The 9563-nt window shown below is 33.0% G+C and overlaps 1 protein-coding gene across 5 annotated transcripts in view; it reads left to right on the forward strand.

Moving 5' to 3' along the window:
* Positions 1 to 332: 332 nt before the first annotated feature.
* LOC118748149 overlaps positions 333 to 9563 on the forward strand; it is a 47575-nt gene continuing 38344 nt past the window's right edge. The window contains exons 1-9 of one of the 5 annotated variants that reach the window (XM_036482481.1): positions 333 to 2355; positions 2596 to 2790; positions 2861 to 3233; positions 6331 to 6530; positions 7195 to 7582; positions 7643 to 7779; positions 7841 to 8011; positions 8066 to 8244; positions 8306 to 8441. In XM_036482481.1, coding sequence (XP_036338374.1) covers positions 449 to 2355; positions 2596 to 2790; positions 2861 to 3233; positions 6331 to 6530; positions 7195 to 7582; positions 7643 to 7779; positions 7841 to 8011; positions 8066 to 8219 — 3525 coding nt within the window. In that variant the 5' untranslated portion in view covers positions 333 to 448 and the 3' untranslated portion in view covers positions 8220 to 8244; positions 8306 to 8441. Of the gene's footprint in view, positions 2356 to 2595; positions 2791 to 2860; positions 3234 to 6330; positions 6531 to 7194; positions 7583 to 7642; positions 7780 to 7840; positions 8012 to 8065; positions 8442 to 9563 lie in introns of those variants that run through there. The other 4 variants (XM_036482482.1, XM_036482480.1, XM_036482483.1 and 1 more) reach the window with 4 other exon arrangements.

Below are 9563 nucleotides of genomic sequence, written 5' to 3' on the forward strand. Positions count from 1 at the left end.
CCTCTCCGTTCCTATGACAGCCGGGTCTACGTAACCGGAACGACCCAGATTTATGATTGGTCAAGGACTGTCACTCCAGCAACATTCCCCAAAAACTCTTTGGCGACCTTGTATGCTGCTACAACAACAACAACAACAACAACAACCCTATCCGGAAAAAATGCTTTGAAAGCAAATAAAGTTGTCCGGACACGAACGGTGAAAACGTTTTTAAAGCCAATTAATCCATTCAACTTTTTTCTGCGTGCAACCCTGCGTTGAGTTGAACGCAAAGTTGAACAATGCAAACACTGCTTTACCTTAGAAGTCGATAGTGCAAAAAATAGAACCATTCGATAGCACTATCGATAGTTTTGCAGCTCTAAAATAAACCATCCTTATTGAACACGGTTTATTTATTTTAATAGTGTTAAAATTGAAAAGGTGCATATAATTTTATTTGATTGTAATGAATCCAGGAGAAACCGCTGAATTTGTGAATGGCTTCAACGTAGCACTTTCTGAGCCATTTGAAGCAATAAAGGATGTTTCCGATGCGCCAAACACGTTGAATGGAAAGATGAGCGAAGTAAACAAAATGGAAATAAGAAACGGTGCTACTTTAGAGAATGACTACTTCTACTGTAAGCTGGGATTATATAGCCAAGACGAGACATCCCTAAAGCGGATTCTACGAGACATTTATCAGTTCGTGAAAGAATCGTCGCTGAGCCAAGACCCAGGTGCACCAATTCCAACTTCTAAATGGGCGGATTTATTAGTTAACATACTCTTTTCCAAGACATGGCACAAAACAACAATATCCGATGTACTACTATGTTTAAAGTTATATTCAAGAACGTTTTTTGATAGACGTATTGTACAAAGCCTTTGGGACGCATTTCTCACAGATAATGCGAAAAGCGAAGCAGTTACCATAACTTCGGTATATGTTCTAATTCAGTTTTTTGATGAGTTTTCAATAGTCATAGACGACTTCCAACGCAAACCTTATGTCGAAAAATTTGTTTATAAACTATTGTTATCAGAAGGACGCGACGAGCGCAAAGCAGCTGTATTTCTTATGAAAAAAATGAATTGCCATCTTGATAAAAACGTTAAAAACTTTTGGTTATCGTACATCACCGTGTTAGAAAACTTGGAAGAAAATCAATCACATCTAATATTACCGTCTTTAGAATGCCTCAAGCAAAACACCTTAACAACCGCCGAAATACAACCATGGCTTGATATTCTGTACATTAAAATTCTGGCGCACCGAAATATTCTCGTGCTCCGTTGGGCACTTGAGTACATTCTCGAAACTTTTACCTGCGCAAATATAAACCCTGATGTATTACTGCAATTTGTAAAGGCCAGCAATCGTACATGTTTATTCAATCACGAGAGCTATTTTTTACCAACCGGAAATATGCAACAATTTTTGAACGAAGGGCTTGACCGATTTATGGGATGTATGTCGGAGGTTAATTTTAAGTGCGTCCCCTTGCACTTTTGGCTCTCCAATATTTTCATGTGTAAATCAATATCAACGGTATATTCGCGCGAGTTGATTTTAAAAATCGCAGCCAGAATTCGTGGACTTCAAAACCAACATATCCGAATAAAAGCAATTGAATTGTTTGAACACATATTTCGCGAAGCCATTTCTAGAATGCCGTTGAATGAATATGTCGTTTTAGTCGAATCGTTATATAATCTTACCGATCCCTTTAATCACTTTGACACATTTTATCTCAAAATTGAAGATGGTGTCAGAAATATTGATGGTGTTTTGTTTACTCAACGGTTTTATGAGATCGTTACAAATAATTTGTACGGCGAACTAACATCCAATCATCCTAACTACAGACAAGCCACTGATAATACGAATGAATTGGCCACCACGCAGTCAAAACTGTTAGATAAAATAGCAAATAGTTTAAAAAATGTTAAAAACTCGGACAAAGAGAAGCTTATTTGGATACTTCTGATGCTAGTTTTCGAGTGTGAAAACAAGGAAGTTGTGCAGAACATTTGTCGTCGGTTTTGGAATATAAATTTGAATAAACTAATTGATGTGCCTTTCGAAGAGCTGAAGCATCAAATAGTGTCAGATATGGTTAAGGATGCAGATACAGCCGAATTTTTTCGCAAAAAGTTTATTGACTTTTTTGTTAAAGAGTACTTAACAAATTTTTCCGATTTACAAAATTACATAGTAAAAATTGAAGATATTTTAACCACTGGATCGCATAAAACGCTTTTAAAACTCTCAAAATTGTTACCAAACAACAAACTCGATGTAAATATCATCGACGCATTTTTAATAGCACTTAAAAAATATTCCCGGATGCAATCGCTTTGTTATATAGTGTAGGTAACTTTCGAATTAACAAAAGTTAAACTTTTGCCAGTCAGATGTACATATTTTTCGCCATATATGAAATAATGACATCTTATTTTTTTAAATTCTCGTGTTTTTGTTCTTGGTTAATGATACATTCTTATGCGGTAACATACATTAAAAAGAAAAAAATATTCCGATGAACTGAAAACCTTCTCCTCTTATGAGCTTTTGTCCCACGAACTAATTAGTAAAATTTAATTTTACAGAACGACGAATTTATTGAGGTATTTAAAAAAAATGTATTCGCCAAATCAGCTGGAAGACTATTCGCACCAAATTTTAGGTATAGATCTTGAAAACCTTGGTATTTGTACAGCGGTTTTGAATTCTGGTATTATTCTGACCGAAGAAACTTACATCAAGGGTATGACGCTCGGAGACGCAAACTTTGGGGATGCGAGGTAAAATAGCTGCAAAAGTTTAATTTAATAAATCAACATATAACACTTTAATTTTCTTTCTTACCTGAAGGACAGAGGAATTGTATTTATTAAAAATAGACAAAACGCAGTGTTCTCGCTTACAACGAATACGTTTACAATACGTTTCATTTGTGCCCGTTGAATATACCAACGCCATATTAAATGAACTTCTTAGCATGCATAAAGCTTTGAGTATTAAAAAACCAAGATATTTTGAAAATTCCATGGAGCATAGAATAAAGATGAGAATAGCAAAGGCCATATCAACAATCATAAATAAATCAAACATAAATTTTTGGAACGAGGACTTATTGAACCTGCCTCTGAATTATAACAATCAATTGAACATCAATTATGTGTACGAACTTCTAGTGGCGAAATGTGCTCCCGACGGTGATGTCATCCTTAATAAATTGATTAAAGTAAGAAAAACTACAAAATATTTTAGCAAAACCCCAAAAGGCTCCCTAGGACTTACATACATATAAACATACACACATATAAATATGTACATATATTATATTGCATACATATACCAAAGATGGCAAATGACAGTTATCACTAAAAGTATTCACATTATAGGTGCATTCTTTTGCAACCGAACTACAAAAAAAACACTCGCTTAAATGACGAAATACACGCAAAGCAACAATACGAGCTCGGCTATTTATCCGAGTCCAGATCGGTTAAAAAATACGCTCACGGTTAAAAATTTCGGTTTTAATTTTAAACTTTTTGGACTACATACAGATGCGTGCAACTAATTAGCAACGAAATTCAAAACGATATTGCTTGCAAATTATGTTTATTTATTTATTTTTAATAATTTTCATTTAAAATATAATTCAATCTATATCAGAAACCACAATAACAAAAGTTGCAAAGCTTGCACAAATTGCAAAAAAATTAATCAAACTTCAAAAAATTGTCATCAAAATTTCAAAATTTTTAATTAGAATATTTAGAAAATTTTCGGGTATGCAGTTTTGTAGCCCATTCAATTTTAGTATAACAAAGTGCAAGTTTCAAGTCGCTAAAAATTACCGTTGATTTTTTAGAATTTTTTTTGTCGAAGGTGTTGCGGATTTTTTTCCATGTAAAAAAATATTTTGATCATGTGTTATAGATTGAATTATATTTTAAATGAAAATTATTAAAAATAAATGAATAAACATAATTTGCAAGCAATATCGTTTTGAATTTCGTTGCTAATTAGTTGCACGCATCTGTATATGACCAAACTAAATTCAGTTTCAAATACAAACCTTCCAAGTTTAAAAAAAGAGAGCACATATGTTGGGTTTAGAATTTAAACGTAACGGTTATGCTTTTTATCGGAAAAGTTAACAAATAATCGTAATTTTTTCCGATATGTTTTCAGTCAAAAATAAAAGTTACAAATTGACTTTTAGTATTTCGGTCAAAAATAATAGTTAAAATATGACTTTTATTTTTTCGGCAAAAATAAAAGTTAAAATTTGACTTTTATTTTTTCAGTCAAATATAAAGGTTAAAATATGACTTTACTTTTTCGGTCAAAAATAAAAGAAAAAATATGACTTTTATTTTTTCAGTAAAATATAAAAGTTTAAACTTGACTTTTACTTTTTCCGAAGATTACGTTCGAAAAGCATTTATGGAAATAGGCACCTATAAGGAGAAGTCCATTGATGTTGATACGGACCTTATGGATTACTGGGAGAGTAAAAAATTTATATATCCCCGACTAAGAGATCTGGCATGTATTATTGCCAGCGACACAAATCAGCGTAGAACACGCGCTCTCAGCACTAAGCTTATTCTTAGCGATTTGCGATACGATTTGTCGGAGCTGAACTTGGCAGCCATATTAATTGTTGAATTGAATTCCGAATCATTCCTGTAAAGAGGTGATTAACTTAAAGCTTAAATTAAAGAAAGTCGATATATTTACAGAAGATAGAACACTGCAATTGAAAGGATGTGCATTTTTTTATTAAAACATATTGTATTGTGAATATGTAAACTGCTATGTTGACCGAAACAATAAAAGTCAGATTTAACTTTTATAATTGACCGAAAAAATAAAGGTCAAGTTTTAACTTTTATTTTTGACCAAAAAAATAAAAGTAAATTTTTAACTTTTATTTTTGACCGAAAAAATAAAAGTCAAGTTTTAACTTTTACTATTGACTGAAAAGATATCAGTAAAAAAATAACGGTAATTGCTGACTTTTTTGAAAAAAGTAAAAAAAAAACATATTGACTTCCTTGGCTAACAAGCATCGCATTGCTATATACAAATGTTAAAAATACCAATTCTTTCCGACTGACTTTTTGAATTGAAATTTTGAAAATAACTATTATCTTCGGTCCCTGATTTAAACAGTTCGGTTTAAATTTTAAACCCAAACAAAACTAAGAAAAAATAAATATCTTAAATTTCATGCTTCGAAAGTGGGTCGCGTAGTATGGGTACGTTCCCATAGTTCCACACAAACATGATTGCCATTTTCATGCTGAACAACTTTTATTTAACCGAAAGAACACTCAATATTTTGTGACATTTAATACAGGGCTAATATGATGCAAAAATTTAATTGTACACCCCTATTATGCGACTCTTTTGTATTCGGATTTTGCTACGAATCGTGGAAATTGTATGCAATGTAGCAATGGCATGCCTAAAAACGGACGAGTAAGAAATTGACAGCTTTTTTGCGTAATTTTGTACGAAAACAATTCTGTGTCGGAAACGAGATAAAAGATGTAAATCCATCACCCATATTGTGCAACTCTTCCGCATTCGGGTTTTGCTACGAATCGTAGAAATAGTATGCTGCAGTCCGAATCGTATTTTCGAGCTTTCGAAATTCGTAACAATGGCATGCCTAAAAACGAACGAGTAAGAAAATAACAGCTTTTTGGAAAATTTTGTACGAAAATAAATCTCAACCCCTTTTGTGAGTGTTGACTAGTAGTAGCGAATTAATAGCAGCAATTTTATCCACACCCCTTATTGTCTCCAAGCCTACGTTAGCTGAGAAAACGGCTTTGAATTTTTCCAACACCAATTCTATAAAATCCGTTCCCTGATGATATGTATATGAGGAGAATCTAATCGAAATATGATATTTCCACAATATATCGCTTTAAAGGAAGAGCAAAAAAACGAAAACTCACAAACATAAAATATATTGGAAATAACATGATTTATCGCTGATTGTCGTATGTATTTGAATATTTCATACGTAGCTCATTTTGGAGATGCCCAGCAAAAACTTTTAATTTTTTGGGAAGCACTTATTTTTGTACCAAGAAAATTATCGGTTATCCATTGCATTACAGGTAATGCAATGGATAAGGGAAAATTGTCTTGAGGCGACTAAAATAAAGTACTTCCCAAAAATTGTAAAGTTTTTGTTGGGTGATAATGAGTGAGCCCCTTCCTTATTGGATTTCTGATATGTAACTTTAAAAGTATAAGTGTAAATAATAATAAATTTATGTATGTACATATATGTATATTTTTATTTGAAGCTGGCCGACTATACACCAAGCCAACAGGTCTCCCTTATTAGCATAGTACATTGTTACTCGGTACTGAATCGGCAAACAGTGTCCAAGGAATATCTTGATGTTATAATTAGTAAGCTACTTCCACTTACTATGGGCGCCCATTTCCAGACGCGATTATACGCTCAACTGGCTATTTACAACATTTTAGACAAATTCAATAGGTTCGTACATACATACATATCGCTTATTTACTTCAAAGGTGTCATAACTAAAAAAAGCAAAACTCTCGAGATAAACGGCGTTAAAGTTATGCATTTAAATATACTCCCATAATAAAAATAACTACATATTTTGTTGCAGTGAGATACTCGTACATCGTACAGTTTCCTAAGTAAAAACACAATCAGCTGATTGCCAAAAAATTCCTCTAGCTGAGATCACCTGTTTTTTGGCATTTGCTGTTATCTTATACAAATTTCCTCCATCCCTACATAGTAGTTACAATTGTAAATTATTTATTCAAAATACAGTAACTGAACACTGAACCAAAAATACCAAACACTAACCAAAAACACACCTACAGCCTGTCAGAAAAAACGGTAAGAAGAAGAGTTACGTTACTTAGATATAGAACTTTACGATGGATACTGGTAGCCGAAACCGGTTTCGAAATTTTTACACGACATAAAAGAAAAGAGGTAGCGGTAATTTCTGCATGCTTAACTAAATTTTTGTTTTTTTTTTTGGATTATGACACTATCGAAGTAAATGAGCGATATGGAGATGCATAGGTTTCTTTAATTCTTATTTAAATGGACCTACCGCACTCGCTTCGCAGCGTTCGAAATAACTTCATAGTTGAATATAAAATGCTTACTTTTTCAGTAATGATGACACTTTATCATCAAACTCAATCAATATGAAAGAAGCCATAGCTTTGGCCGTTGGACCGCAACTAAAAGAATTATTGAACGATGTACGGTTGTTACTGCCATATATATATTTGAATGATTCTAACGATTTTTATGACATTTTAATGTTTATCACCATGGCTCCAGCCGATGAGTACTTGTCAAATTTCGATTATAGCAAGTACGAATTATCTAAATGTATATTTTGTAAGAAAAAGAGGAATTTCGACAAGGAGATGCTAACGCAACACCAGTTCGGGATTCCAAACACTAATTTGACAAATATTCAGCGTAAAATGAATCCGGAAAACGATCTGTGTGCTATGAGTAGTCTAAGAACAGAACGGGCACCAGAATCCGAGGTGACAAAAAATTTGGGTCTTAATCTAAATTGAGTTTTATTTAATAATAAGTCATATTAGATGATAGTAGTGGCAAGCCTTATAGACAAAATTCCAAATTTGGGAGGTATCGCGCGAACGTGTGAAGTGCTTGGCATACGAAATTTGGTTTTAAGTTCAAAGATTCTTGCGAAAAAAGAAGAATTTAGAAGTTTGAGGTGCGATTGCTAAAAATGTGTATGTTTCTCTATTTCGAGTATTTAATTATTTATTTTTTAGCATGACCGCCGAAAGAAATATTAATATTATCGAAATCCGACTGTCGGATTTACAAGAATTTTTGAAAGAAAAACAAACCAATGGTTTCAAGATTATAGGTGCTGAGCAAACAGTCGACAGTGTCAATATTATAAATTTTGAATTTCCCCGAAGATGCGTCTTGGTGTTAGGGTGAGTATACATACATATATAGTTGTTTATATTATTAAATTTAAATATTTATAGGCATGAAAAAGAAGGTATTCCAAGCGATATTTTGGGTTTCTTGGATTACACAGTCGAAATACCCCAATTTGGGGTACTAAGATCTCTAAATGTACATGTGACCGGAGCCTTATTTATGTGGGAATATTGCAAGCAACACATCGCTGAATCGTAAAACACCCGTCGCCGTCGTGATTTAAGTATTGTTTGTTAACATTTCTTGAAAACCATAGAAATTTTTTTCCACAAAATTATTTACAGAAATCTTTGAAATCCACACCCCTAAACAGGGGATGTAGACTTTTACGCAGACTTAGATTCCTCCTACTTAAAATACAAATTATGTGCACTTACCCAGCACGTGTACAATAAATTGTTGCCATTATCGAGAATCATTCATGTATGTACATACATATCGTCGCTACTATGTCAATCTATCGAATGTGAAAATGGGTACTTTTCAGGAGTATAAAAAAACTGTTGTAAAAAATGTTGTTGTCATTAAGAAAAAGTGTGTGTGTATCGATACTTTGTTAAATCCAGCATCTCTTCTTCTAAGAAGACTAGAAATTCAACGATTTGCCAACTTACATATCATTCTAAACGCATGCGCATGGTACCGAAAATGAAAAAAAAAAAACATTTTTGCACATTCGACAGTTTAACATAGTAGCGGTGATATGTAAAATTTTATAATAATAATGTTAGTTCACTTTTGACTTTTATTATTTTAAGGAAGATATGTGGAGTATTATTTTTTTTTGCTTCCTATTATTGAAAAGTAAAGAAACGCTCGAGTAGTCACAAAACAATACTGAAAAGTTCACAAAATCCCGAAAACACGATGAATCTCCAAACTAGGGATGTTTCGGATGTCACATTTTTCACATTCGCGAATGCGACTGCGAATGTTAGGAATAACATTAAAAAAGTTGTGATCAATTTAAGTCGTCGTTTTTATTACTTAAAAATTTTGTAAATTATCAGAACATTGAACTGAACGAGTGCTTAACCTATACAGTGCACTATTGTCTGGCGACTATCATTTGCTGGCCAAAAGTCGAGGAATAACTAAATTGATTTGAAACTTAGTGTTTGGGGTTTTTTGAGGTCGCTGATTTCGAATATAATGTCAGATTTTCGAAATTAAAAATGGCGGATCCAATATGGCGACCAAATTTTATACTTCTTTCCCTTCCACCAAAAACTTATACATAAGCGGGGTTTTCAAGATCGCTGATCTCGAATCTGATGTAAGATTTTTGGAATTTAAAATATGGCGACCAAATTTTATAACTTTTTCCTTTTTAGCATAAACTAATATAAATGGGGAGTTTTCGAGGTCGCTGATTTCGAATCTGATAGCAGATTTTTTAAATTCAAAATGGCGGATCCAATATGGCCACCAAAGACATATATATGGGGGGTTTGGATCCCACATGGCGTTATCGGGAAAAAATTTTAGTTTAAAAAAGTTGCTTAGTTTTTGGTATATATTTTTTTCTAATCACACCTGCTT

Source organism: Rhagoletis pomonella, unplaced genomic scaffold (assembly GCF_013731165.1).
Source record: "Rhagoletis pomonella isolate Grant_MI unplaced genomic scaffold, Rhpom_1.0 Rhpom_scaffold_00012, whole genome shotgun sequence".
Classification (NCBI taxonomy): domain Eukaryota; kingdom Metazoa; phylum Arthropoda; class Insecta; order Diptera; family Tephritidae; genus Rhagoletis; species Rhagoletis pomonella.